Source organism: Aspergillus heteromorphus, assembly GCF_003184545.1.
Source record: "Aspergillus heteromorphus CBS 117.55 chromosome Unknown BO70scaffold_10, whole genome shotgun sequence".
Classification (NCBI taxonomy): domain Eukaryota; kingdom Fungi; phylum Ascomycota; class Eurotiomycetes; order Eurotiales; family Aspergillaceae; genus Aspergillus; species Aspergillus heteromorphus.
Genome location: NW_020290415.1, coordinates 144163 through 171796, shown reverse-complemented (window position 1 = coordinate 171796; position 27634 = coordinate 144163). Strand labels below are relative to the sequence as shown.

The window sequence follows — 27634 nt, the reverse complement described above, 5'->3', positions numbered from 1 at the left end:
ACTGAAACCGAGGCGTTGAACGGACCTCTGGAATGGCTGACAATACGGGGCCGCGCAGGGCTCTCTCCGCCGCGGCTGAACACCCGCCCACCTCTGCTCGGCCAAAATGACCACAAATCTTCAACAGCACCCTCGAGGAGCGACCTAGATCGGCTATTCAGCTCGTCTCTCCAGGAAACCAGTCGGTGCGTCGTCGTAGGCCGACCAACGCCACCGTCAGGGGCACCGTCCAGCGATGGGTATAAAGAAAGCGCGTCTGCGCCACGATGACCGACCGACCAGACTGTCTCCCAATTCACCATATCGTGCTTCATCTCATCGCCCTTCTGAGTCATGACTGTCGACCCGAAGAATTTCAACGCATCCAGGGCCGATGCGGGTGCTAAATTGGACGAGCGCCCTCCCAGACGCTTGATCGTCTGCTGCGATGGCTCCTGGCAGTCTTCCAACCACGGCACCAAGAACATTGCCTCCAACGTCGCCAAGCTGAGTCGCTCCATCGCAAACTACGGTAAAAATAAGGAGGGCGATCTGATCCAGCAGATTGTCTTCTACGATGCCGGCGTGGGGACTAGCAACAGTTCCGAAGGGGGCTTTGTCGATAGCATTCATAAGCGTTGGGAGGGAGGGACGGGTCAAGGATTAGAGGAGAACGTGTGCGAGGGATACAACTTCATCGTAAGTCCCTCGGGTGAGGAAACCGACGAATAATGGTTTTGACTCCTCTAGGTAAACAACTGGCTTCCCGGGGACGAGATCTACATTTTTGGCTTCTCGCGTGGCGCTTACACCGCCCGCGCGTTGGCTGGAATGATCTGCAACATGGGCATCTGCTTCCCCGATATGATGGATGACTGGTGGGCAGTGTATGAGCTGTACAAGAACCGGAAGAAGAAGGAGGCCGAGGAAAAAGCGAAGGAAGCCGAGAGAAAAAAGAAAAAGCCCACGAACGAGTTGAAGGCTCAGGTCCACTCAATGGTAACGTCCGGCGGGTTTGCCCTACCCGGTATGGAGTTCATGGACCGTTTCCAAAAGAATGTTCACATCGAAGTCGTCGGGGTGTTTGACACTGTGGCTGCTCTGGGCCTGCCGAACAACACCACGATCGACGTCAAGAAAAGGAACGAGGCTTATTACGGCTTTCATGACGCCGACGTCCACCCACAGATCAAGTACGCCTTCCATGCCCTCGCTCTCGACGAGTACCGCAAGGCCTTCGAGCCCACCATGTGGCATCTCCCGGACGACAACAAAAACACCGAACTGTATCAGTGCTGGTTCCCGGGTTACCACATCAACGTTGGCGGCGGCAGCGAAAACACCCAAAACCACTACGGAGACCTTGAGGCCATGGCTAACCTGTCCCTCGCGTGGATGATCGACCAGGTGCGCCATAACACGCCCCTAGCGTTTGAGGATTACGCCCTGGTGAGGCTGTACCAAAACTACATGTGCACGATCCTGGATCTCTCGCGGCGCTCCTTCAGCAAGGGCGATTCCTGGTGCCGATACAGCTACGGCGAGAGTGCAACTCAGGCTGCCAGTGGCGTGGCGGACCCCGATAATCTCACTGCCTACGGCGGCTGCGGTCTGGGATACCGCCCGGATAGTATGACCTGGAAGATGAGGGCGTCTGGCTGCCATGTTCGGACTCCGGGGCAGTATGAGCCGGATAATCTGGACGAGCGGGGCTCCAAGAAACCGAGGTCCAGAACGCATGAGTACATTCATCCGGTCGTGGCGTATGCAATGAGCAAAGCCTATGTCGATGCGCACGGCGAGACGGTGCTGAAGTACGAACCGAGCGCGTTGGCCGGATTCAAACGTGTGAAGAACCCGATAGACCCCTACGACTCGAGGCCCATCCCGGAAGGTATCTACTGGGCCAAGGAGGTCGATGCAGGCCACACGGAGCAGACCTATGTGAAGCAGGGACTGGAATACGCCAAGTCGTTCATCTGGACGCCTCCTAAACCGGTCAAGAAGATGATCTACATCGAGGAAATGCCGCTGTTCCCTGATGCCATAGACAATCCCACGAATGAGAGGGATTACATGCGTGCCGACTGGTTGGCAATGTGGGCGCCGAGACACGGATTCGCCGCCGATGTCAATAAGGATATAGCCAATTATTTGGACAAGACCCCAAAGACTTATGTCTTCACGGACCGCGAGTTATATCTGCTGGAACTTCTTCTGCACGCTAGCAAGAGAGTAAATGGCAGTATCTGGAAGGAGAAGTCGCTGGTTTACGCCCTGCGTGCGAGACCCTCCCCGGGGTATGAGACGGAGAAATCCGAACGGATGCAGGCGACGGGTGAGCGCACGAGGCAGTTTTTGCAGGATCTGGATGAGAAGAAGATCTGAGGAATGGCAGAATGGGAAATGGATTTAGCGTTTTAGCATCTTGTGATATAGTTTGTCAATTTAGGGGTTTCTTATCTTTCAACCCCCTGTGCTGTGGTTGTCAAACATTGTCACCAATGTAGCTTGGACTTTTTCAGGTGTTCTTGGGCGCGAAATAAGAGAAAAAGGGTCCCACCAGCACCTCCGTGACATGTTGGAACGGACAAGAAAATTAATCACACGGCAGACTGAAGAGAGCAGGAAGATACCGGGGCTTTACAAGACGGCCTGGAATGGGTACATAGAACGGCAAAGGGAAAGTGCAAGTATAGGGGTGAAAAGGGAGAGGATTGCTCTCAAGTTGGATGAGATCCGCTCCTCAGTCCCAAGGGGGAAAACCTTGAAAAGCTTTTGCACATGGAACAGGAAAAGGGCACTGTCACACTCCGGAAGCAAGTCAAGAAGAGTCCGCACACGAGATTGGCCGAGGAGGAGATCAACAACCTATTGAAGGTCCATTGTTCCGTATCTCTCGCGCGACCGCTCAGGACGCAACACGAAAAAAGAAAAACAATGATCTTCCGGCCAATCCGAGAAGGTGAGTTCGGTCGCCCATTCACCAGATACTAAGTAGTATCACACGCCAAGGCAGTGAAGTTCAGTAAAATAAATACTATATACAAATCCTCAGTTGGGCGCTAGTAATAAATAAATATACTCATAAATTTCTTACTATCTCTTCTAGCCTAGTCCATATAGCTATTAAGCTATCTTAGCCAGAAGCTATCCTTATTGAGTTCGCGCTAAACCCTTTATATTGGGTGAGGATCTAACTGATGTTTTTTTCAGGACTGTAAAACCTCCGTTACCTCTCTCTATTCCGCACAAGCAACTACCAGATCAACCCGAGAATCGGGTAGACATACAGTCGGGTACGAAGGGGAAACTTGGTGTAGATGAACTTCCATTGTGAGACATGTCATGGGCTTCCACAATATTCATCTCCAGGCTGTCATATACGCTTCGGCGCCCTTAAATGCCCCGTTTCCACTCACCCACATGACCCGGGTGTCCCTCCTCGGATATGGTAGCCGCGATTATGAATATAAATACCCTTGCACACAGAGTCCAATGAGGTTGAAGCAAGGGATATAATAGCTCCGTCGTTGGTTATATAGACCCGCAGCAAAACTAGGGAATTGCTTGTAGAAACACGGATTTCTACAGCCACAAGAGGACTCTATTCCACCGTCATTCATTACCTTCTACCTCCACGCGATCATCCATTCATCATGACAGGAGAACTTGTCTTCGTCACCGGAGGCAGCGGCCACATTGGCTTTTGAGTCGTTGTCGACACCCTCAAAGCCGGCTATCGCGTCCGCGCAGCCGTTCGCAGCCCGGAAAAGGCCCGGAGAATCTTCGCTACACCATCCATCAAGGCCCTCGCACCAGGGGATCGGCTTTCGTTCGTACAAGTTCCCGATATGCAAGTAGACGGTGCATACGACGAAGCTATCAAAGGCGCCCAATATGCCATCCATGTCGCGTCTCCGATCCATCCCCAAAACCCAGACATCCCCAACCTCACAGAATACTTCATACACCCGGCCATCCGCGGCAGCATGGGCCTTCTGACTTCTGCGCAGCAGGCGGGCTCCATCCGACGTGTCGTGATCACCTCTTATACAGGTGCAATCTTGCCATGGTCGGCCATTGTTTCAGGACAGGTCGAAAATGTTGTCAACGAGAACACTCGTGTTCCTACGCCAACCGAGTATTCCTTTCACTTTGAGACGTATGCGGCTAGCAAAGTGGCCGCACTGAACGAGGCTGAGAAGTGACTGGCGTTCATCAAGCCTTCATTTGACGTGTTTCATCTCTTCCCAGCCTTTGTTATTGGCGCGGATGAACTGGTCACCGACGCCACAGATGCGCTGAGGGGAGCCAACAGGGAGATTCTGGACTCTGTCGTTCTTGGGGAGGACAAAGCTATCGCCAATGCCTCGGTTCACCTGGACGATGTGGCCGAGGCTCACGTGCGGTGCTTGGATCCCAAGGTGCCCGGTAATGGGGGGTTTATCCTAATATCTAAGGGTCTCCAGGGAACCAACTGGGGAGATAGTCTTGAGATCACCGCCCGAAAGTTCAAAAAAGAAGTCGAGTCGGGGTTGTTGCAGATGATGCTTTGAGATTGGAAGGTATTGATTCGGAGGGAAAGAACCCCGGCATCCCTTAGGAATAGGGAAAGATGATATATGCATAATATCTTCTTTGGCATGTGTCTATTCGCATACCGTTGGTTATCATGGAAACGGCAACTGACGAGCCTTACGGTAGGTAGGTAAACGGATTATCGCGAATATCTCGTTCGCTTCAACCTCTAACAACAATGTTCGATTGGAGTAATATGGATACATCCTATTTCTCTCCCCAGCCCTCAAGATTGACAGTGACCGGTGTACGCCCCGTTCGCACTATGACCCATTCAACAGGTTCATCCGAACGATTCGCCTCTTGATGCTCAGTATATCTGCACATAACTTAGCTTTACTGGGACATAACAACAATATCGCAGACTTACGCTGGAATGATCGCAAAGTCCCCGGGCGAAAGATCCTTTCGCTCCTTTCCACCATCGAAGACGATGGATCCGTAACCCTTGGCAGCATATACAATCGTATCTTGTTCTCCGTGGTGGTGGACGGCCGAAGAGGTATGTGGCTGGGCACACATCACTGGCTATGCGTTAGAATCGGACAGGTATAAGACAACAGGATGATGCAGAATTTCAACACATAGCGGAAGGGATTCAGGAATTTGCCTATCCCCTGGGGTCCGGCTTCCAGGTAAAGTTAAGAACAGCAAAATCAGGGACGACGAAGGCGGTACATCTGCAGGAAAAAAAACAGAAGGAATCAAGCAAGCATACCCAAGGAGCAGATGTTATCAGACTTGTCGATGATGGCTCCCTTCCGCACCATGCCAGCTGTCTGGCCCCCTGTTGAGCCCTCGTCAATCATCCATCGTTACCGGATTGACAACTGGATATGCACTTACCAGTGCCTTCGTCCAATTCCGAAGCTCTCGTGACGTGGACCGCGTTGCTCATTTTGGATGACTCCTCAGTGGATAAAATTTTGGTGTTCGATCGGTGTAGCCCCTGGGCTTGGCGACGTCAGGTCTATATGCAGCCGCCGACGACATGATGTCATCTATCCGCAGATCCTGCTTCCAACCCCGAATCATCCGCCCCACTGAGTATTGACGTGCGCTCGGCCGTTACATTTGCTTGATGGGATGCTATATACCTGCTATCTAACTCTTGTAGACATACTGTTGAGTGGATGTTTTCTGGCGATATTCCTCCCACAATACAAAACGCCAGCTTACCAGGAACTGCGCATAGGGAAATATCAATTCACTAACGTAACCTGCGGCTAGGAGTACAGAGAATCAATTATTAACTTAGGTTGTGAAGAAACATATGATTCCTCATGCAGGACCAAGTTTGGGGTAAGTAAAGTGGAGTCGGGGTAAAAAAGACGGTACTGCATCAGGATAAAGTGCGGGATTGGGGTTGATAGTCCCGCTGCCGGCAGGTCGGCATTTGGAGAACAAAGGGTGCCCTTAGTATCAGCCTTATGGAAAGCCCCCGCTCTATACTACGGATAGGGGTGTTATACACAGGACTATTGTCACTGAAATTCGCCTTGTTGAGCCTTCCGCGCCCGATTTTCACGGTAATATGTAAAGATTTCCCCACATGCAACCATATTATATCCGGTTCCAAACATATTCTCCTGGCATGCATATAGTATATCGAAGAAAGCCGGTATGTGTATAAGTTCTTTCTGATTCTGGATTCATTCTTCACAGCCCCACCTCTTGACCAATGCCCGGCTTCCGCATTTCCAAAACCCTCCACGTCTGCTCGAACACCTTCCTCTGTGCCCGAATTCCGACCTCCGTGTAGATCCACGACTCGACATCCTGATTTGCCCCGTCGCTTTGGAGCTCCCCGTGTGAGCTCACTGGGGCCGAGGCAGCGAGTACGAAAGTCCGTCCGCCCACCTCGGTAGTGCGGTCAAGAATCCTACGCACAATCCGTACAAGCAGAGGGGGTTGAGGGCCTCGACGATCGAGATTGGACGTGCAGAGGCCCGGATTGACCACGTTGATAATGACAGCGGGAGGCGAAGCAGTCTTGCGCCGCGCGACGAGTTCGCGCGTGAACAGAATCTCGATGAGCTTCGTGGCTTGGTATCTTTTTCTCATTAGCGCGATCTCTCTGGTTCCAAAAAAAAGGACGTAAATACCTAGGCTGCTGGCTGAATTCCGCTTGATCGTTCAGCTTCGCATATAGATCAGGCGCATTGATCTCAGGGAACTTGGTCAGACGGTGCGCCTCGGAGCTGACGATGACTAGATGCGGATGCGAATCGGGGAAGGTAGTCTTGGTATCGGTGAGTTTGGGCAACAGTGACAGTGCCAGCAGAAATGTGTTCAACACGTTGACTTGTACGGCCTGTTCGTAACCTTCAACAAGTGTCCAGTCGGCGGTGTTGATTCCTGCATTCTCGACCAGCACGTCCACCCGTGGCAGCTCCGTCTTCACACGCTCCGCAAAGGCAAGCGTCGAGGCGGTGCTGGACATATCCAGCGGCCAGACTTCGATCGCATCGGCGTCTGCTCGTTGCTTTACGGTGCTCACGATGTCCTCCTTGGCGGCCTCGCCCTTTGCGACCGTGCGGACGGCGAGGATGAGTCGGGCGCAGTTGAGGCGATAGAAATGACGCGCGGCTTCGAGCCCGAGACCAGTGTTGGAGCCAGTGACGATAACTGTCTGGTTGGCGAAGGAGTGTGTAGGCAATGGAGGCGTGATGAACAGCTGCGAGTGGAAGAACAGGCGCAGGCCCGTGCCGAGGCTGGGGGTAATGGGGAATTCGACTGGAGGAGCCATGGTCAGTGATGTGAGATAAATCTCGGAAGTGGAGAGGGGGGGATCAAGCGCTCTCAGACAGGAAAAGAACTACATCTTTTAACATCTCCTTGGAAGTGAATACTGCCCTTGAAATGGAAATTAGGGCAAGTCGGGGACGGGGGAACGTTCCTGGGGACACGGCCAGCGGGACAATTATCCCCCCGACTCATCCCGCCACCATTCTCCAGTGGCCCAACTATCCAATGCCAGGTGGCTGCGAGGATATTGCCTTCTCTCTATACTCAATTCCGAATTACATCTCTAGGATACTGGGGACTCAAGCAGCCAACAATGTACCCTTGATGAGTGTATTTGTGCTGTGGGCGTAAAATGACGCGACTCATTCACTGGCCATATCATGGCTAGTTGCCTTTCTGGTTTCGTCCAACTCTCACTTGATATTTACTCGACAATTAATCAAATCACTGCTTGAGCCAGTTGGTGATTCCTATGTCACAAGATGCTTTTTTTTTTTGAACTAACCCTGCTCAACAGGGCTTTTCCATTATCAATTAACTGGTATCTATTCTCATTTATCCCCTGCCAACCGCAAAATCCAATCCACCACCAGCTCCGGGGCACTCGTCATGGCGGCATGGGCCGTCGCAATTACCGTCACATCCACCTCGCGGCCACTCTCCTTCCTGATCAACTCGATCCCCGTTTCCTGCACCTGGCGCGGGATGACTTTGTCCTCAGCAGATCAGATACGAAACCGGCACATCCTTGTACCCCGCATACGTCAAGGGGTTGGCAAAGCTAGCGGCCGAGTGTGCCGGGAAGAGCTTGATCAACGCCAGGCCCTGGGCGGGGGGGAGGTCGGAGAAGCACCGTGCCCCGGCTGCGGGGAGGTCGTCCTGCCACATCCAGCCGTTTTCCTGTCATTCCGGGTTAATGATCTTGCATAGGGAAAGGAAACGGAACGAGGTTGAGTGACAAACATCCAGTCGCACTTTCCCGCGCTTCTCGGGGGCTACTTGGCCCAGCACGTCCAACGTCGAACCCCCCAGGGCCGGCACCACCGCCGTCATGTACCCCAGCCGGATCACCCCGCCAATTTGCCCACTGCCCTCCTTCACCAGCCCCTCGATGCTCTGGGCGACCGGCACCCCGCCATACGAGTGACCCACCACGATCACTTCCTTGCCTTGCTCCGCCCGCTGTGCGATTTCGCGTGCAATAGCCGCCGCGTCGTCGTACATGGTGGGTGGGTTGGGAAGATGGGAGGTGCTTTCCCCAGGGTTCGGGCCGACGCTGGGCAGTCGAAGGGTATGGATATCATAGCCCTGGGCCGCGACTTGCGTGGTCACAGCATCATAGAACTCGGGCAGGCAGAAGGAGCCCGTGACAAGGATGATCGAGGGTTTGGACTGAGACATGATTATGGGTCTTCTGGGGGTTGCATCAGGCTGAATATTCGACAGAGGTGGACCTTTCTTCCATTTATCACTGTCGCGATGGGTGCAGCATGTTGCAGCGGGCTCCCATTTAGGTCTAGCATGGCGGGCATGACTTCGCTGGCCTCATCCTCTGTTTCGGTTTCCGTGGCATATAGATGAAATAGTTGTACTTGGCGACGGCGATATGAGTCACGTCAACCGTCTCGTCGATCTAGTTGCTCCTCCCGTCTCGGGGACGCCGAGGATGAAGCCGGAGGAATCGGACCGGGCAGTGGGACAATCATGGCCCCGGTTTCTATGGCACTAATTGAGATGCTAACACGAATTTGGATAGCAATCTGGACGGGAGTTTAGGCAGACCCACCCGTGTATGCATGAATGCATATTTGTCAAGCATGTTTGTGCCGTTGGCCTGCCAGTCAGTGATCCTTCGCATGGCGAGGTAGCAGCGGCATAATCAGTGCTCGTCCTCAGCTGGGCGCAGGATTCGGATTGCATAAAACCATGCATGCGTATCCCGCTGCTGCCTGGAATACGCTCTTCTGCGGCCCCGAGCTCATCCGTCACGGCATCACCATGCCAAGCACAACGCCCCCCGCCCAATCGGTCATCAACGCGGCCCCAGAGTTAGACAGCTAGATGTAAGTACTGTTTCCCTGCAACCCAGAAGATGCCACCGTCCGGCCTCGTACTGGTATAAACCTGCCGTCATAATGCGATCCTGATCGGTTACGGAAGTCTTCACGGGACTCAGTGACCAGATACTCCCCGTCCACGGTGGATGCCACTGAAATGGCGGTGATCGGGTTTGGTTTGCCCCGGGAGAGGCCTGCCAGAGCTTAGGAGTAGCCAAGCATCTCACCTCTTTCCACTAGGAACGCTACATCGCTGGGACCGACTCAATGTGATTTCCGATACAAGAAAAATGTTTTGACTATACATTACACCATCTGACAAAAGCAAGACCTCATTTCGACTCCGGATCATGCGCCACAACCTCGATCTCCACGCGCATGTCCAGCCAAGTCCAGATGGGCTTGTGATCCAGCACGTACTTCCTGAAATTGCGCACCATGGCATCCAGTCCCTCGTTGTTGATGGGGACGTGATACGAATTGACGCGATACACCTGCCCCCAGCCCTTGCCACCGGCATTCTTCAGGTTTAGCTCGACGTTGGCGAAAGCCTGATCGATCTGCGCGTTGATTTCTTTATAGGATTCTCTTATTCTGGAGTCCCAGCCGCCTGTATTCGGGTCAGAAGAAGCTGTATATAGTTGAGCAAGGGGGAATGTTTGCCTTGTCCTGCGCACTCGATGCGATCGCCAACCCGAACTGCCTGGCTCTAGTGGAATTTTTCGGCCTGGATGAGGCCGACGTCGGGGTAGTTATAGTAGGTGAGGTGTGCCATGGAGAAAAAGCTAATGGTGCACGTTGCGTGAGTGTTTGCACACTTGAATATGCATTCGATCTTGATACTTACAGGTGCGATTAAACCAAGGTATTTATTTTCCAGTATGGGAGCGGGAAGTGACGTCGCCGAGATTGTCCGCCCTTCTGCGGAATTTGTATTCCGCTCCTCCCCCGGATTCGGGGCGGACCAAGAGATAAGAAGGCCACACCAGCCGATCTGGCTGGCGAAATCCGAATTACAACCGAGATGTGTCCCATACACTTAGTTTGATATTTGCCTACAATCACGCAATAGCCAGTTGCTGATAAGGGAACGGATTCATCCTTGGAATGAAGCGAAAAGCCAGCAATGGGACGATTGGCCATGCCAAATGCTTGAGCAGCTCTCACTCTGTTTGAGGGTACTTCATATATCGACGGTCGGAATACTGGTTGATCTCGTCAGCTGGGCCCGAAACCCATCGATCGGGGATTGCGATCAGTCCTTCGTGTCCGAGTCCTGCGGAGAGGGGCGTGGGGACATCTTTCTCCGTGCTGCTGGGGCCCTCCTGCTCTGGAGTCCTGCAAGTCGTATACAGAAGAGCTGGTCCGCTATATATCATAAGTACCGGAGAGTAAGACCGGATGGGTGGTGATAGGGTTCGGGGGACTTATTTTCTTTTTCCTGGTACCGAAGCCCAATCTACAGGCCAGGTTTTCTTTTGCCTGAAATATCTCTTCGTTCATCGACTGAAGCCTGGCTCGCCCATCCCACAGGTCTTACAACCTCCCCTGGTAAATGGGTGGCTCAGGAGTAGTCGGCTACTTCGTGCAGTACAAATTGACTACCTTGCCGGGTGTATCCAGCGGGATGGCTTGAATCTGACTGAGCGCAAGCCCCAGTGATCTCTTTTATGAGATCGACTATCCTGAGCCCAGAAACCGTCACTCCAGCGCTGACCGTCTAATAATGATACTGCAAAGGAATGGCAAGCCACATTCCTTCGGCGGTGACTCAATCAATAATCCCAGCAAGCAAACAAGCAAGCGATGCAAGCCAAGACGAACTACAGCCAAACTACTCAATTGTCTCCACAGCCACCACAGGCAGCCGAACCAATCGATTCATCACATCATGGCCGTCGGCAATCCCCGAACAGCATTAAGTATGCATTAGACCCCGATACCGGAGCCACCATAATTCTAGAACTTCTTTTCAGGAAACAACAGCAAACCGCAAACAAATCGAGCCCTATCTACTCAGCCCAGGCCAGGGCGTCATCAATAAGCGTAGCGATAGGATGGCGACATATCGCCTAACCGCTCCTCCTCCTCTTCTGAGATATTCGCCGGATCGATCGCCGCCCGGTCGCGTTTCCGGTTCTGGTGCCAGATGGCGAGGAAATAGGAGATGGACATGGCGGCGGAGAAACACAGGAAGGACATGCCGATGATGTATCCGTTGCGGTAGAAGGGGGCGTCTTTGGAGAGGAAGGAGTAGGTGGAGATGATGCCGCCGACTGAGTAACGCAAACTGGTTAGTATTTGGGTAGGCGTGGAGTGGAGGATGGATCAGCGGGAGACATACTATTTCCGAATCCAATCTGCCAGGCTGTTCCCACGCTTCGTCGTCGGTGGCCACCCAGGTTCATCGCGAACCAGCACACCAGCACCGGCATGGCGCTGTAGCAGCCGCTCGTGACGAGGAACAGCGCCCCGTATTGGATGTGGTGTTGCGCCGTGTCGTGGATGTTGAGCAGGATGCCGAAGCCCGCCATCGCGATCAGCATCGGGATCAAAGTGAAGAGGAACCGGTGCTGGAAGCGATCCGAGAGATAGGCGATGACCATCGAGCATCCGAAGGCGGCGGCCCAGGGTGGGATCGTGTACAGTTGGGTTTGGATGGCTGGAGGAGTTAGCAAGGGGACTCTGACTCGGTGTCTTGGTTCAGGTGGACATACAGCTGTAGCCGAACGTCTTGATGATCGTCGTGGCGAAGTACGCGTAGCCTAGACGGTCAGTTCGAGTCGTGGACTCGGTCGCAGGGACATACCGTAGGCTGTGACGACCTGTCCGAAGTACATCAATCCGCCGATGAAGATTTTGTCTGCTTCTGTTAGTTGCATCATCACACCAGTAACTACAGGAAGCGATACGCACAATCCTTGAACACATCCAAAACATCACGGAAAGTCATTTTGGCATCAAAATTGGCCTTTCCGACGTCCTTGGCCAGCTTCTCCCGCAGAAATGTTCTCTCCTCATGGCTCAGCCATGTCGCGTCCTCCGGGAAGTCCGTCAGGAGGAAGTAGCACGTAATCGCGACCAGACAGGTGATGATGCCCTCGATGATGAACACCCATCGCCATCCGGCAAGGCCCCGAATGCCATTCATCTTCCCAAGTCCACTCGCCAGCAAACCGCCGAACGCACCGGCGAGAGTCGTCGAGCTGAAGAAGAAACTGAAGCGCTTCTGCGCCTCGCTGCGCTTGTACCACATGCCCAGGAGGTAGAAACCTGTCCGTTATCAGCCTCAGTCATCGCAACATCCAAAAGAAAAGAGAGAGAGAGAGAGAGACCAAGAACGTACAGCCCGGAAACAGCCCCGTCTCAAACATGCCCAGGAACCAACGGGTGGCCATCAGCCCGCCCCAGTTCTGGACCAAACCCTGACAGATCATCACCACCCCGAAGCCAAACATGCACAGCGCCACTGCATCCAAGTCAGTTGTCAGTCACCATTGATCTCCCACAAAACCCCCAGTAGCGCGCACATACACCAAAGATGAGGCTTCAGCTTCTTCATCAGAATATTCGACGGAATCTCAAAGATAATGTACGGAACGAAGAAAATCGTCAACGCGGTGTTATATTTCGTGCCTTTCTCGATATGAAGGTCGGATTCCATTCCCAGCGTCGCCGCATTGCTGATATTCACTCTGCGATGGCCGTTAGTCTCAGTTCCGAGCTGTCGAGAAGTAACCGCCAGGAAAAACCAAGTCAAGTCGAGTCTCACCGGTCCAAAAAAGCAAACAGATACATGGCGCACAGACACGGCAGAACGTGCCAGTCTATCTTGGCCATCAACTTGCGCTCGTTGACGGCATATGTCGACGGCGGAGGCGAGGCCTCCCCATTTTCGATCGGCTGTTTTTCTGCGCAGCCAGAAAGTATTCGTTAGTTGACTGGCGATCAGGGCAGAAATACGGACGCGAACATCATCAGGCGCGGAATCATGTACTCACCGTCCTCGACCATCTTCTATCGCGCGATCGCACCGAAAACCGTCCAAACAGTCAAGGGGGCAAGATGAAAGAAAGCGAGAAAATAAGCATGACTGCGGTCGCGCCGCACGCAGCAGCAGCCGAGCATTTAAGCAAAGCAAAAACCAGTCAGTCAGCCATGCAACGCGGGGGGAGCTAGATCGGCGCAGCTGAGGATGACTCCTTGGATGAAAAGCCAAAAAATGGACCGAAAAGGGCCAGCAGTGGAGACCGAACCACGCAGGTGAGCCAACCATTCCCCGCCGATCGGACGGTTTGCAACGCTATCGCCTGCTAGATGGTTCAGACTGTGGGCGTCCGAGAAGCAGTCACTTCATTCAGCTCCGATGCTGTGGCTTCTGGGGAATAATATTAATCGACCTGGCTCGAGGGAGAGCTTGGCGCGCCGATGCCGGGGCTGAAGGGGGGGAAGTGAGGTTTTAGGGCACCGCTGATTGGTGTCGCGCGAAGTGACATGTCTTCGGCTTGTCGCAGTAGCCTAGACAGTCAGGTCGCAATGGCACCCCTGTCCGTCCATGTCGTGTCCGCTGCTCAGGGATCAAGTCTTGCAAGGGACTCAGCTGGGATTATCACTTGCCCTATTCGGGGGGATGTGGCCCCGTCCAGCTGCACCTTAAGCTTTGCTGCCCCTCTGTGGTCGCACCCCCGTGCAGATATTGCCCCTTCCCATTTTCTTAGGAATGTTCCATCTGCAGTTTTGGCTCCGGCGACAGGGAGGGACATCCGCTGGAATAAGAAGTAGTCAAGTGATCGTGGTGAAACCGCAAACGATTTGGGTGAGGCCGATCCGCGATGCCCTCGAAGTCTATAATATGGGGAAGCGGGGGGTCGAACCGGCCCAGCGATTCCCAGCGGCTGCCTGACTCGCCCACTTCCGATCCATTTTGCACCAATCAGCGGGAATTCTGTAGATATCTGACACTAAAATTTCAAATTCAACAATTCACAATCGATTATCGCTGGGTTTAGGATACTGTCTAGCCAGCAGGCAATAAATACAAACGAACAAGATCTCTCCGCAGACTGCCGCCCTTCCGCCAATCCCTTTCCTCCAGGTCAGGTGACGTCTCCCCGAGCCCTACTTCTCCATCCCAGTCGCCATCACGAGCACCGTTTACTCAACGTCCCGCTTGTACGACCCGTAGTTGGCGTACGTGCCGTAGTTGCCGTAGTCTCCGTATGACACCGGGGTCGCAGTCGCAGTCGCAGTAGCAGACGACGTCGAGGACGACTCACTCTCCGCCTCAGGCTCGGCATCCCGCTTGTAGTTCTCGTAGGTCCCGTAATTGCTGTATTGGCCATAGTTCACGTAGTCGCCATAACCCGCAGCGGTGGTGGTGGTCGCAGCCGCAGTCGAGGTCGAGGTCGAGGTCGTCTCGGAAACAGCCTCGCTGGGCTCGGGCTTCTCGTCGCGCTTGTAGTTCACGTAGGTCCCGTAGTTGCTGTATTGGCCATAGTTCACGTAGTCGCCATAACCAGCAGCGGTAGTGGTGGTCGGCTCCGCAGACGAGGTGCTCGAGCTCTCCGGCTCTTCGCCACGCTTGTAGTTCTCGTAGGTCCCGTAGTTCTTGTATTGGCCATAGTTCACGTAGTCGCCATAACCCGCAGCGGTAGTGGTGGTCGGCTCCGCAGACGAGGTGCTCGAGCTCTCCGGCTCTTCGCCACGCTTGTAGTTCTCGTAGGTCCCGTAGTTCTTGTATTGGCCATAGTTCACGTAGTCGCCATAACCAGCAGCGGTAGTGGTGGTCGGCTCCGCAGACGAGGTGCTTGAGCTCTCCGGCTCTTCGCCACGCTTGTAGTTCTGGTAGCTGCCGTATGTACCATAGTCACCGTAGTTGCCGTAGTTGCCGTAGTTCGCGGCGGTGGTGGTGGGCACGGCCACAGTCGAGGTGCTGGAACTGTCCGGCTCCTCGTCGCGCTTATAGTTCTGGTAGGTTCCGTAGTTGCCATAGTTGCCATAGTCTCCGTAACTCACGGGGGTCTCCGTGGCAGTGGAAGTGGCAGAGGAGGCATCTGAGGCCACGGGACGGGCAGAGACAGCAAGCAGGTTGCTGCTCAGCACGAGCAGGAAGCCCTTGGAAACAGTATGCATGATGTGTATTAAAGATTAAGAGGTATGGAATGACAGAGAAGGATGTGGGGGGTTGTTCTCGAAGTCTTTGTCTGGAGATACATCCCAGGTCGGGTTCGAGGGCAATATTTATAACAGTTTCGTCCCTCTGCGATGTCTACCTGCACGATCGCGAATAATGAGCAGGCAGCCGGCAGGACCGATCGTGGGGAAGGCATCCTGCCGTGGCGTACCAGCATGATTGGCCAAGTGTCGGATTGTGCCATCTCCATCTCATCGAGGGCCTCCGAGTCAGCGGGCCAGTCCAATCACGACGACCAGTGAGCACGACAGGTTGCATCCGCGCCTCACGACGAGGCAATATCCTTTGAGTCGCCCACTTCCCAAGCCGGATAGCGGGTTGCAAGATGAGCTGGAGAGTCGCTGCTCCGCCTTGGCTAATAATAGCGTGCAGATGTTTAATAACGGTGAAGCCGGATTGCATCTCGAAAGTAAGGCATCTTTGCGTCATGTCTCAGATGGTGGAGAGCCGAGATGGTGGACATAGGCAGCCAGAAGACCACCGGCAGCTGTAAGGCGGGCAGTGGCCGCAGTGGAGCCCTTCGTGTTGGAGGATCTCCAGCATTCCAGTGCACTTCCAGTGCCCTCCGCAGATCATCATTGGTGGCGGATGAGACAGGCATGCGGCCAAGCAGCGGGTGTCTCACCTCGCCAAATCGCAGCACCGCAGCTTCAGCCTCTCCGCACCTGCACGAGGTCCTTTGAGACAAAGACACCTCGGGTTACACCCGTCAGTTGCTTCCAACGCGGTATTATTGCGATATTATTGCGATATTCCAGGATATTCTTAGCACCGGACCGGGCGGAGGCGGAGGCGGAGGCATCGCACCATCTGACCCGTCCGAAGCAAACGGGGATAAACCCTCATCTCGCTCCTCGGGGAGTTGGCCTGCTCGCTGTATCCTTCTCCCGGCTTTTTTTTTCTCTCTCTCTCGCTCTCTAATCACCTTTCTCCTTCTCTCTTGCATACCATGGATTCCTCCAGAAACACATCCTCCTTCGAAGATGACAAGATGCATCCCTCGGACCGATCCGACTCCACCGACCAAGAGCGACTTCTCATGGATGAGGAGGCCCCGCACTGGTCGCAAGGGAAGAATGCGTCGAGAACAAGACTCGGGGGCTGGCTGAACCTCATCCTCATCTTCGTCACCGCCGTGCTGTCTGGCTTGCTGGGCGTCTTCATCGGCCACAACCAAACGGACCTCAGCGAGTCCTGCACGCGGCGTGTCACCCAGCACTGTAAGTCCATCTCGCAAACCAGCCGGGCGCACATCCAGTCTTCAGGGCTAACGCGATCGCAGCCCCCGTCATCTCCCAAGTCGGACTCTCCTACCACCGCCAGCAGTTCAACGGCTCCCTCCTCAAGGAGAACATCTTCCGCCAGGATGCCAGCCCGGCCGTCGACGCGGCGTGGGAATCGATCGGCACCAACTGTTGGTGATCACCTTCTTTTCTTTGTTGCAAAATGCCTGCTCACTGCCTGCCCTCCAGACCGCGCCATCCGCGTCCCCGTCGAGGATGCCCAGAAATCGGGCCTCGCGACCGACCAGGTCCAGATCAGCGAGAAATACGGCGGTGGATATCCCGCCAACGTCGAGGGCTTACACCATCTGCATTGCTTAGTATGTTTGTCCGACCGGGCCGATTTGGGGCGAAAGGATGTGCTGACTGACTGGCGACGTGTAGAATCTCCTCCGCCAATCCCTCTACTACAACTACGACTACTACCACGACCTGGGCACGGGCGCCTTTAAGAACGATGATTTCATCGTCCGCCGTCACGTCAGTATGTATCCCCTCGTCTCCTCACCTGTCCACAGACGCATGTTGATCATCGACCTACCTTCCAGCCCACTGCCTCGACATCATCCGCCAACAGCTCATGTGCAGCGTGGACGTCGGCGTCCTAGGCCAAGTCTGGGTCCACCCGGACCACCCCGAGCCCTTCGTCGACTTCAACACCGAGCACAAATGCCGTAACTTCGACGAGATCCGCGCCTGGGCCGAACGGAATCAGCTGCCGGAGACCGTTCCGTTGGATTTCTTGCAGCCTCCCCGCATGGGGGACCGGGTGTATGAGGCCATTCCATGAGATGCGGTTTTTTTTTTTTTTTTTTTTTTTTTTTTTTTTTTTTTGGTTGTATATAAACTGTACATGGCGCGTCGACGTCAATGACAATAGATTTGTGATTGTGATAAAATACCTCACGTTGCACAAGAATGCGTCTGGCCAAAGGCTAAACATGCTATGTAGGGAGTACTAGATCTGAGAGGTTTGCAAGGGTGTTTGGTGAAGTTTCTATTTTTGTCAGCTAGCTTTGGGACTGCCTGTGGGATGTGTCGTGCGTCTCGGAACCGTGGGCACCGGAAGTCTGACTGGAGGAAAGTCAGTCCTGCTTCGAGGGAGCTGAGTCTCTTGCCGGTACTAGGGGTAGGGTTGCGATCGCCGCCTGTCGGGTAGAACTGGGTTTGGAGGCTCGAATCAGCATGGCCCGGGAAACAAGGCCTCGGTGAAAATCTCCAAGCGCCTGTCACTTCCTGCCATTCGGGGACCAGAAACCTTCCGTCGAATCGACAAGAACAGACATGACTACCGTAGGGCTGGTTAACGTTACATCGGACTGCGGCGGTCCCATGGTTGAGGGACTGCCAGAATCGACTCGGGAGGAGAAGGTAAAGTATCACATTCTGAGCCATTGGGTCCGATCGAGCTTGACTCGAACTTGTTTGCTTGGTGCCGGTCTTCCCTGTGCGAGAATGATTCGAGAGATCAGGCTCAATCATGTGCATCCACCCAATCGGTGATCTGCTTGCCCCGCACCGATAATACCCCGCGGACCGACAGACGTCCAGCTGAAGTCTCCCTGAAGCCAGAAATCCTATTCTGACACCTTCTCTGGGTCCGCGGACCAGTCTTAGCACGTCAGGTTTGCTCGCTCTCACTCACCTCGCATCGCGGGGTTTGAAAATGGCTCGTGCCCCGCCCATCATTGATTTTGCGCGTGAGCTTCTCTCAGACTGCGGACGATATATGGCCCGTTACTGAATGCCTCCTAGCCTTCTACCATGGAGACAGCGAGACACGCGCACGTTTGGTAGAGGAGATTCGCAGCGCGTGCGAAGGGCTCGGCTTTTTCCAACTGTGTAACCATGGCATCCCCGTCGATCTCCAAGATGGGATCCTCCAACAGTCCCAGCAGCTCTTCCGTCTGCCTCCGGAGGTCAAAGAGAGGTACAACCGGGGTAAGCCCACCCGCTGCTCGTGACATCAAGACCCCGACCAGGATGCGGCGGGGCGATGGGTCCTGTCCCTACTAAGCTCCCCCGACAGACAATGACCGCTTCAACCGCGGATACGAACCCCTCCGGTCCCAGAACTTCGAGAAGCGCTCCAAAGGCGACCTGAAGGAGGGTTTCTTCCTGGGACGCGACCTCCCGCTGGACGATCCAGTCGTCCAAGCCGGCCACTTCGGCCAGGGTCCCAACAAGTACCCTGCAGAGGTCCCCGATCCGGCCCTCTTTCGGGCCACCGTGGATTGCTATTATGATGCCGCGCTGGAGCTGGCAGTCGATATCATGGCCGTCATTGCAGAGATGGTGGGGTTGGATCAACAGACCCTCGAGCGCTTGTGTCACAGGCCCATCGCGACCCTGCGTCTGCTCCATTACCCCCCCCAGCCTCCTGATGCGCCTGAATTGGAGAGAGGTAGGTGATGTCTCCGTCTCCGCGAAGAAGGATGGCGCCGGTACTGACCGACCGGACGGTCGCAGGAATCGGCGCTCACAGCGATTTCGGCGCGATCACCATCCTGCTGCAGGACTCGACGGGGGGTCTGCAGGTGTGGGACCGCGAGTCGAGTGAATGGGCGGACGTGCAGCCCATCCCCGGCGCGGTCGTGGTCAACACGGGCAACCTGATGATGCGCTGGTCCAACGACCGATACATCTCCAACCTGCACCGGGTCATCAACCGGTCCGGTCACGAGCGCTACAGCGTTCCGTTCTTCTTCGATGGGAATGCGGATTTCGTGGTCGAGTGCCTGCCGAGCTGCCGGGAGGCCGGCCAGCCCGCCAGGCACGCGCCCATCACGGTGGGCGCGTGGATGGCCGGTCGGTATGCGGATACGTATGAGGGGGATGAAGGGAACCCTGCAAAGGATCTCGTGGGTTTAGACTAGCTGTATCCCGCGGAAGTAATCCTCCAGCGACTTTCTATAGTAATAGCCGAACTCATCCATCTGGAGCTGCGTCTCGACGTACTCGTCCGCCATCTGCTCGCGGGGGACTGGCACAAAGACGGCCGTCTTGCCAGTTGCCCAGGCGAAGATGGCGACGATCTGGTCGGGAGAGTAGTACGTACTGACTGTTGTTCCGCTGCCAACACGCGCTTCTCGACCATCGCGTCGGCATTCTTCAGTATCGCCTTGACGAACCGCCCTAACTCATCATTAGCCACGGTCGCACGAAGACACCCACCCACATCACGGATTCAGGATCTCACACTGGCAAACACATACGTCCCGTCCTCGGCCCTGTGCAACATGAAGTGGAAATTGCTCATGTAGGTACCCACCAGCACCATCGTCGCTGGGATGTTCGAGGCCCACGCGTACTGCTCGATGGCCGCCTTGCTGTCGCAGTGATACACGTGTGTGTTCCGACCGTTGGTGGCGTTCTTCACCTCGTCTAGGGACGAGAAGATGAGGTGGGCCACCCCGACCGCGACGGCCGCATCGACGACATTCTTGCCCTGGCTGGTTTTTCAGTGCCGCGTTGGCCTGCGCCCAGTAGTCGGTGACCAGGAAGACCGTGTGGGAACCCTCGAGGACGGGGTGTTGGAGGTCGGCCTGCGGAGATGGTTGATTAGCTGTTTGGTTTTTTTGTTTTTTGTTTTTTGTTTTTCTCTCCAATTTCAGGGATGCGACGAACGGCGACGAGCTCCACGCCCTGGCGGGCCAGTTCCTGGGCAGAGAGGGCTTGTCGGGGTCTCTGGTGACGGCACGAATCCTGAATTGGCTTGACAGCTGCGGGTCGCGGACGAGGTGGCGGATCACCGAGCCCCCCCTGGTTTCCGGTGGCCCTGAAGACGGTGATGATGCGCTGGGTGGACATGGTTCTGCTTCTGCTTCTGCTTCTGCTTCTACTGTGTACCCTACACCATTACACCATTCACCACATACCCCTGCTTTATAAAGCGCCTGAATCCCAGTTGAAGCTGCTCTGATCGGCCCCGATGATTCACAGCATGAAGGATTTCATCTGAGGAATCCTGCCGTGTGTCACGCCCGGGGGTGGAAGCTGGGATTGGTCGCCCGGGAAATGATGAGATGCATCCTGCAATCTGCGGCTGGTCGGGGGATTTTTGAGTCAATCGTCAGTGAGTAGACAAGTAGATGATACCGTCTGTCGCACAGAGGATTGTTTGATCCCCAAGTTGGAGAGAAAAGTAACACAGTCCGTACCGGATTAGTCAAGACCCCCCACTGGTCGAGTCGCAATAATCAGGGTCGAGGATGTCACTTCCAGCCCCCCCCCCCCCCGAACCAAAGAGATCCCGACCGTTCAAACCCCGATTCAGATTCATTTCTTATTGCATGCATTCCCAGTGGTCCAGAGGCCGGAGTCGATACCAGCCTATGGCAGGGCAGGATCATCCGACGGAAGAAGCAGAGACTCGACAACGTCATGGTGAGGCGACAGCCACCCACCAGCCAACTCTAATCCCTCCCCCGATTCAGGGCTCGAAGCTGACAGGCGCGAAGTACTTCCGGACCAATCCACACGTCATCCATCCACCCGCTCACCCTCACCCTCAACCCTGTGAACCTGGCCAGGCAATCATCGGCTCGGTGGATCCGTCCGTTTTCCACCCTGCGACCAAGTTTCCTCCCCTGCCCGCGCGCCCCGGATGATTTCTCCTGCCCGTCTGGCCCATTCGCCGCGCTCCCCTCAGTTCGCGTACTTTATCCTCCCCCCGCCCCCAATACATACATGTATATTGTGGCGACCGGCTGCCGATCGAGAACTTCACTTGCACTGTAGTCAACCTTATCGAGCCGAATCTCCTCCCTCTCGCACCGACCAGGAACTCCCTTGCCCAGTCAGGCCAGTCGCAAGGCCAATCCATTGCGCGGTCTTCCGGCCACCAATCGGCGCTGCATCACCATATCGCCTCTCCATATAAAAACCATCCGGCGCCAACGGACACCCGCGGCTTTTGCCATACCAGACACAATTGCCTGCATTCTCCCTTGGGATTGATAACAATTCCACTTCTGTATGGACGGTTATCCACCATGACCGCCGAATATAGCCTCTACAGCCCCCTTGCGGGCCCCTCCGCCGCCACAGACCCCGACACCACCACATGGTCGGACTCCCTCCCCTTCCTAGTGGACAATTCAATTGCCCCCGAATCATCCCTCCCTCTCTTCGACGAGAACACACAATGGGTCCTCAATCCCATGTCGCCATCCCTGTCCACTTCCTGGGCCGCGGGAGCAGCAACGCGAACAGCCTCCGACCCCAGCTCGAACGCCAGTTTCATCAACCCCGCCCAGTCCTTGCACGAGCCCAGTTGGAACCATAACCCATACCGGAAACTCTCCACTGACCCGATCTACCCCTTCGCTCCGATCGCCATCCAACCCACCCTCTCCCTGCAAGACATCACCTCCCGCGGCAGCAGCAGCAGCAGCAGCAGCAGCAGCAGCAGGCAGCCCCAATTCAGCGTCGGCAGCAGCAGCAGCACAGAAGGTCAGACCCAGTATCACAGCCAGAGCCTGAGTACGAGTCGCAGTCGCGCCCGCAGCGGGAGCTCCCAGACCGAAGCCAACACCTCATCCTCCGGGGGCTTCGAGGACCACGAGCGAGAACGGCGCAAACGGGAGCGCTTCCTCGAGCGGAATCGCGTCGCGGCCAATAAATGCCGCAAGAAGAAGAAGGAGCACTCCCGTCAGCTGGAGAGCCGGTGTCAGGCTGTCTCTCAGGAGAATACCTCGTTGGAGAGCGAGGTTGATCACCTGCGGAGTGAGATCTTGAGTTTGAAGAATGAGCTGTTGCGCCATTCCCAGTGTGGAGATGCCGGCATCAAGCGCCACTTGGCGCAGATGATCAAGGAGATCTCCGATCGGGGCGCGGCGGGGTCTGGGACTGATGAGAGTAGTAATAATGCCTCCGACGGAGGAGGGGGAAAGATGGGATCGTCGAGGGAAAGTGGACACGGAGAACGGAAGATGGAGGACGATCAGGACCACGACGAGGACCAGGACTTGAAAACGGAGAAAATGGACTTTGATTTCGACGATCTAGTACGGCTCCCGCCGTCGAACGGCGGTGCCGCTGTGGAGCAGCGGGCAAGTGTTGCCGAGTAATTGTAACGGCTGGGTCTGTGGATGCTCGAGATACGATGGGCTGGCCCGGTTCACGTTTGTATTCATGAGTAATGAGGGGGGGGGGGGGGGGGGTTCTTTTTCTTTGTATATACATGGCTCTGGGAGCAATCCCGATATACCGATACCAAATCTATCGACCTTGGAAATAACACTCCGAGAACCACCCTTCCTTCCAGCCTCACTAGCCCTCACATCTCCAGGTTCAAAGCTCGCCCCAGACAACATTCCCCCCCTTATGTCCAGCCTCCCTAGCACGCTACTCTCCGGCCTGGAACCTCCCCGTCGACGCATGACCGCCCAGGGAGGCAATACTACGCTGCTCACCTTTCAGTACCCAGTACCATATCCAATCCATCAGACTGTACATTCCAATGCAACGCACATACCCTAGTCTCCTCATCCATACTGGCAAACCCGCCCGCGTGGCTGGCCCGTCCACCTTTGCGCGCCGATGTTCTCCACTTCCTCTGCGGACCGATTGACAAAGTTTCCGCGGTTGGTATTCGATCCCATCTTCAATAATGGGCTTGTTCCAAGATTGTCTGACGTCAGATAGGTGGGTGGTTGCTAGATCTGGGGATGTGGTTTGCGGGCTGTGTGGACATGTGAGCGAGAAGGTTATGGACTGGTCATCGGGCCATCTGGCTGGGAAGGTATTTATGTTTAGATCTTGCCTGATAGGATTAACATTGATCACAGGGGGAAGATTCTTGATGTCAACTATGTGATGCTGTTTACAGACAGTTCCTGGCGAAGTACTAACAGGCTTCTGGAAGATGGGAGCGTTTAGCAGGTAGGTGCTTTCACTGTGAAAAGATACTCCGCAGGGCTGTGAGGTCATATCACATCATCTGTGGGGCGAGAGGTTTTCCAAAAACATGCGATCTGGCATGATGTTCATCGTTGAACTGGCCGGACCCCTTTTTTTTTTCTGGGCTGTCGAACGGAATCCGGGGTCATGTACGGTACTTTTTCATTCATCATCCGGGGTGCTTTGCTGTCTGCAAGCGCGGGATACTGCTTCGGGGAAGCCAGCACAGTCCCGTCGACTGTGGACAGCTTGGCAGGATGAGCCGTGTAGAGCCATACCTGATTAGGAAGCTGTAACGGAGAAGTACTTTGGTATGTATGTAATACTAGATCACCAAGTAGTACTCTGTAAAGTTATCTGACTTGGATACAAGTCACTGGATTTCGCCAGCAGAACATAATGGCCCACATGACCCACGTACAATCTTTTCGCTACATACCAAAGTACGGGACTCGTGTCTTGTGCTTGAAGATCATCGACTTTGCTCGTCCTGCTGTGGCAAACATGCCGCTTTCGCCACTGCGTCTCCCCAAACCCGCCATGACATGCCCATGTTGAGGGCTGGCGGCAACACATGATCTCCGGATTCCAGGATGGCACTGCGCACGCGGCATGCCTACCATCCAATCATTTATGCTCCAGGAAAGAACTCTGGGATGGCGCCTGTCATACCCCACAATCTTGGTTCCTCGTACGACATCGGGGATATTAAGTGGAGTCCGACCTGACCTACGGAGTACCTTGCGACGATCATCCTTGGTCTTCGGCACCTGCAGAGATGTGATCAATCAGATAATCGATGAGCCAAACATAGATGGTGATTTTAGACGGTCTATGACATCAGAGGCTCTACTTTGTCCCAGGGCGATGGCCAATCAGTCCGGTGCTTGTCGATCAGGACTGTGGAACGAATGGGGTGGAATCCGCTTCCCCCGATCCATTATCGGACTTGACGCTCACTCGTGTCGCATCTGAGTACCGAGAGTGTGTATCGGGCGTGACATGGGTCCAGTGATAACTCTATTCTCTGGGGTGGGGGCCGAGAGAAAGCCCATAAAATGCCATGTTTCTGATTGAGAAGGTGCTAATTGTCTGAATTATTTCTGATGAACCGTGGGAGTAAGTCCGACTCGTGTACCTCTGGGTCGGATCTATGGAGATTGGTTCAGCCGTGCTGAGTATGAGTTGCGCTTGGATCGTTGAACTGTTCGGGAATATAAATCTTAGTTTATCAATGTCCCCATTCTCTTCTCAACATACCACCTGTCAGCATTGTGGAATGAGCGAATTCAACAAGAACTAAGATATATATCGAGGGATCTTGAACCACCTTTAATTCCGCCCCTTCTAGCAATACACAGACTGGAACAGCTAGTAGTCCTACTACCGTGCAACCCTGAAGAGCCAATCATTTTTTTTTCTTAAATATCAGTCGCATACGAAAGAAAAGCAATCCCAACCTTCCAACCTTCCACAATCCAGCAGAATCATCAATGAGATGAAGTCTCAGATTTAGCTCAACATAATCATGTAAATTAACCCGATATTATGAATTTACTAGCTAACTAGCCACCGAACAGTATAATTATCAACTATATTCATAAATCATCATAAGCATGCGTAGCCTCTGACTAGCCCCCATGCTAGCCAGACAACAAGTGGAGTCATTGTCATAGCCGTCCGGGGTGTTTCGCCTGGCATTGATATCGCAACGCCTCACTGTTGCCGGCCGATCCACCTCCAGGCAGGCATGTTCTTGTAAAACTTTATCCGCGCATTTCCACATGTCTCAGGTGTCTCAGGCGTTCGACCAACCAAGTGCCGACAACCCCTGCAATTCTGGCCCCCGAGCCAAAATTATGGCCCCAATCCTGACGGACCGCGGTTGTAGCGCGCACGTTTCAGCGTGGCTGCAACTTGCAAGGAAGTAGCCCTAACCACCGACCACCGTTTTCACAGGTTGCAGACATCGTAAAGCATATGCAAATTCTGATTAGAGATGAACCGGATAGTGCACAGCACCCCGATATAATACATAGCAAAGGAGCTGGGGAATTGGATCTATATAGTTGCGAGCTGCAAGTTGCAGATGCATTACAGCAGGGAGGGTAGGGGTACAGCACAGCACAGTCAGAAGGTGTAAGCGAGGCCTCTAGAGCTGAAGGAGCCCGGTCAGGAGCCCAGCCCCGACAATCGCGACCAGGGACCCGAAGGAGGCAGAGAGACCGGTCGCTGCGCTGCTGGACAATCCGCTGGAGGAGCTGGCGGACGAGCCGGAGGAGGAGCTGGAGGAGTTGGAGCTGGAGGACGAGTTGGTGGACTTGGACGAGGTGGTGGTCGAGTTAGACGAGGTGGTGTTGGCCGCCTTGATACTGGTGTAGTCGCCCGTCTTGTCGGTGTAGGTATAGCTCTCGGCCGGGTTGTAGTTGATGATCTTGACCGACTCCAGGTACATGATGAACGGCCCTTCGCTGTAGTCTGTCTCGCCACCGGCCCATTCGATGGTTCCGATCGAGTTGTCCGGGTCACCACCGGCCCAGATACCGATGCGGATGTTCATGGGCGTCTGGGGGAAGTTCGTGCCATCGACGGCTTCCTCGTAGGTGACCGTCTTCTGGACAACTCCGTCCAGGATCCACTCGATCTTCTCGGTGGTCCAGTCGACCGCGTAGGTGTGGAACTCTTCCTCGGAGTCGGTGACGTTCAAGGTGGCGGAGCGACCGCCCGCGGTGGTGTTGCCCTTGCCGAAGTAATCGGTCTGGACCTCGTTATCCCAGGTGCTGACTTGCTCCTGCAGCGACGATTAGTCCTGTCATGTCCGTCCGGTCTTGTGCACTTACCCAGTCGATCTCGTCCAGGCAGTCGGACTCCATCACACTCGTGCTGATAATGCCCGTGCCGTTGGCAGCCCGGAACTTGACCTCGACATAGCCGAAGAAGATGTAGAAGTCACTTTCGATCGTGGGCGCATCGCCTTCCGCCTTGATCTCGAACTTGGCGCCCAGAGAGGTGCTGTTCACTTTGCCGTCGGTAAAGTTCCACCCATCGAAGGACGATGCGCCAGTGGTGAAGTTGGATTCGAAGGACCACTGGTTCAGACCCTTATCGGCAGGGCAGGTTTCTACCGCAACGAATCAGTTAGAGGTGTCTCGTCGAGTCGCAGGACTGCTGCTCTATCAGTCACGTACCGTTCAACGGGTTGCAGCTGGTGTATGTCTGGGCCGCGCAGAGCGGCAGCGCGGCAGCGAGGGCCACTGCCCACTGCATATACGACTTCATGGCTGTAAGTGGATAACGAGTGAATCCGGAGAAAGGCGAGATAGGCAGCAGTGAAAAGAACGACGACTGCACGAGTGTTGGTTGATGTGATAGATAAACGAATGTATGGCAGTTTGCCTGGGGGTGTGAAGAAGGGAAGATGGAGACAGAAAGAGCAGCAAAGTGAAGATGGGGACTCAGGGGCACGACTGGCCAAGGCAGCAGCGATATACACAGTCTGCAGAGATTGGCAATATCTTCTTCCCTCCGCTGCTAGAGCCTAGGAGGCTAGGGCACCTCCACAGCCCGTAGCGACAGAAGCATGTGCACGCATCTCATTGGCAACAGAGGGGATGGCAGCGTTGGTGTTGGCTGACGGGCTGACGGGCTGTTATCGCCCGGATGGCCATGATAGGCGCCTGTTCGCGAGCAATGGGGCCATGCGGCGGGCCTGAAAGCTTGACACGATGGCCCGGAGATGGCTTGCGTGCGCGTCCTCCACGATGTTCGCTGCTCTGGTTCCTGAATGCTTTTCCGGCCCGCGGGCCCCTTGCCCCGAACGGGCCAAGTGCCGTCGCGGCCGGTGGAGGCCGGACGCAGGACTGCCCAGTAGATGGATGGTTGGCGATGTT

The 27634-nt window shown here is 54.7% G+C and overlaps 14 protein-coding genes across 14 annotated transcripts; 5 read left to right on the top strand and 9 right to left on the bottom strand.

Moving 5' to 3' along the window:
- The first annotated feature begins 92 nt into the window (after positions 1-92).
- BO70DRAFT_361487 (T6SS phospholipase effector Tle1-like catalytic domain-containing protein) lies at positions 93-2432 on the top strand. Its single transcript, XM_025543053.1, has 2 exons — positions 93-678; positions 730-2432. The coding sequence occupies exons 1-2, from the start codon at positions 334-336 to the stop codon at positions 2365-2367; spliced, it is 1983 nt and encodes a 660-aa protein (XP_025399815.1). The 5' UTR covers positions 93-333; the 3' UTR covers positions 2368-2432.
- An 895-nt stretch (positions 2433-3327) lies between these two features.
- Positions 3328-4538, top strand: BO70DRAFT_428682 (NAD(P)-binding protein; the record flags this gene model as incomplete). The annotated part of the gene is made up of 3 exons (XM_025548003.1): positions 3328-3433; positions 3715-4160; positions 4206-4538. The coding sequence occupies 3 exons, from the start codon at positions 3328-3330 to the stop codon at positions 4536-4538; spliced, it is 885 nt and encodes a 294-aa protein (XP_025399814.1).
- A 229-nt stretch (positions 4539-4767) lies between these two features.
- On the bottom strand, positions 4768-5458 carry BO70DRAFT_352234 (RmlC-like cupin; the record flags this gene model as incomplete). Its single annotated transcript, XM_025541785.1, has 4 exons — positions 4768-4879; positions 4931-5084; positions 5279-5347; positions 5407-5458. The coding sequence occupies 4 exons, from the start codon at positions 5456-5458 to the stop codon at positions 4768-4770; spliced, it is 387 nt and encodes a 128-aa protein (XP_025399813.1).
- Positions 5459-6219: 761 nt separating this feature from the next.
- On the bottom strand, positions 6220-7334 carry BO70DRAFT_386820 (short-chain dehydrogenase/reductase; the record flags this gene model as incomplete). Its single annotated transcript, XM_025545854.1, has 2 exons — positions 6666-7334; positions 6220-6613 (listed from the first exon to the last, which is right to left on the bottom strand). The coding sequence occupies exons 1-2, from the start codon at positions 7307-7309 to the stop codon at positions 6220-6222; spliced, it is 1038 nt and encodes a 345-aa protein (XP_025399812.1). The 5' UTR covers positions 7310-7334.
- Positions 7335-7848: 514 nt separating this feature from the next.
- Positions 7849-8740, bottom strand: BO70DRAFT_361485 (alpha/beta hydrolase). The gene is made up of 2 exons (XM_025543052.1): positions 8272-8740; positions 7849-8208 (listed from the first exon to the last, which is right to left on the bottom strand). Exons 1-2 carry the CDS (start codon positions 8707-8709, stop codon positions 8026-8028), a joined length of 621 nt encoding a protein of 206 aa, XP_025399811.1. The 5' UTR covers positions 8710-8740; the 3' UTR covers positions 7849-8025.
- Positions 8741-9696: 956 nt separating this feature from the next.
- On the bottom strand, positions 9697-10140 carry BO70DRAFT_386819 (L-PSP endoribonuclease family protein; the record flags this gene model as incomplete). The annotated part of the gene is made up of 3 exons (XM_025545853.1): positions 9697-9975; positions 10029-10074; positions 10108-10140. 3 exons carry the CDS (start codon positions 10138-10140, stop codon positions 9698-9700), a joined length of 357 nt encoding a protein of 118 aa, XP_025399810.1.
- Positions 10141-11217: 1077 nt separating this feature from the next.
- On the bottom strand, positions 11218-13430 carry BO70DRAFT_313652 (MFS transporter). The gene is made up of 9 exons (XM_025540251.1): positions 13367-13430; positions 13138-13276; positions 12900-13060; positions 12712-12834; positions 12282-12638; positions 12175-12228; positions 12083-12130; positions 11710-12027; positions 11218-11641 (listed from the first exon to the last, which is right to left on the bottom strand). The coding sequence occupies exons 1-9, from the start codon at positions 13377-13379 to the stop codon at positions 11403-11405; spliced, it is 1452 nt and encodes a 483-aa protein (XP_025399809.1). The 5' UTR covers positions 13380-13430; the 3' UTR covers positions 11218-11402.
- Positions 13431-14393: 963 nt separating this feature from the next.
- BO70DRAFT_23508 (uncharacterized protein) lies at positions 14394-15753 on the bottom strand. The gene has a single exon (XM_025538805.1). It carries the CDS (start codon positions 15495-15497, stop codon positions 14520-14522), a length of 978 nt encoding a protein of 325 aa, XP_025399808.1. The 5' UTR covers positions 15498-15753; the 3' UTR covers positions 14394-14519.
- Positions 15754-16427: 674 nt separating this feature from the next.
- Positions 16428-17638, top strand: BO70DRAFT_379203 (oxidase ustYa family protein). Its single transcript, XM_025545318.1, has 5 exons — positions 16428-16778; positions 16841-16972; positions 17031-17161; positions 17226-17325; positions 17390-17638. The coding sequence occupies exons 1-5, from the start codon at positions 16508-16510 to the stop codon at positions 17629-17631; spliced, it is 876 nt and encodes a 291-aa protein (XP_025399807.1). The 5' UTR covers positions 16428-16507; the 3' UTR covers positions 17632-17638.
- A 6-nt stretch (positions 17639-17644) lies between these two features.
- On the bottom strand, positions 17645-18662 carry BO70DRAFT_23562 (uncharacterized protein). Its single transcript, XM_025538807.1, has one exon. The coding sequence runs from the start codon at positions 18327-18329 to the stop codon at positions 17745-17747; it is 585 nt and encodes a 194-aa protein (XP_025399806.1). The 5' UTR covers positions 18330-18662; the 3' UTR covers positions 17645-17744.
- On the top strand, positions 18419-19743 carry BO70DRAFT_23527 (isopenicillin N synthase family dioxygenase). Its single transcript, XM_025538806.1, has 4 exons — positions 18419-18541; positions 18597-18782; positions 18871-19245; positions 19311-19743. Exons 1-4 carry the CDS (start codon positions 18508-18510, stop codon positions 19715-19717), a joined length of 1002 nt encoding a protein of 333 aa, XP_025399805.1. The 5' UTR covers positions 18419-18507; the 3' UTR covers positions 19718-19743.
- A 91-nt stretch (positions 19744-19834) lies between these two features.
- BO70DRAFT_23586 (uncharacterized protein) lies at positions 19835-21065 on the bottom strand. Its single transcript, XM_025538808.1, has 3 exons — positions 20469-21065; positions 20057-20386; positions 19835-19976 (listed from the first exon to the last, which is right to left on the bottom strand). Exons 1-3 carry the CDS (start codon positions 20649-20651, stop codon positions 19953-19955), a joined length of 537 nt encoding a protein of 178 aa, XP_025399804.1. The 5' UTR covers positions 20652-21065; the 3' UTR covers positions 19835-19952.
- Positions 21066-21542: 477 nt separating this feature from the next.
- Positions 21543-22926, top strand: BO70DRAFT_361472 (bZIP transcription factor). The gene has a single exon (XM_025543051.1). It carries the CDS (start codon positions 21836-21838, stop codon positions 22910-22912), a length of 1077 nt encoding a protein of 358 aa, XP_025399803.1. The 5' UTR covers positions 21543-21835; the 3' UTR covers positions 22913-22926.
- A 2886-nt stretch (positions 22927-25812) lies between these two features.
- Positions 25813-27023, bottom strand: BO70DRAFT_335335 (glycoside hydrolase family 16 protein; the record flags this gene model as incomplete). The annotated part of the gene is made up of 3 exons (XM_025541055.1): positions 25813-26535; positions 26585-26865; positions 26933-27023. The coding sequence occupies 3 exons, from the start codon at positions 27021-27023 to the stop codon at positions 25897-25899; spliced, it is 1011 nt and encodes a 336-aa protein (XP_025399802.1). The 3' UTR covers positions 25813-25896.
- Between the last annotated feature and the right edge of the window lie 611 nt (positions 27024-27634).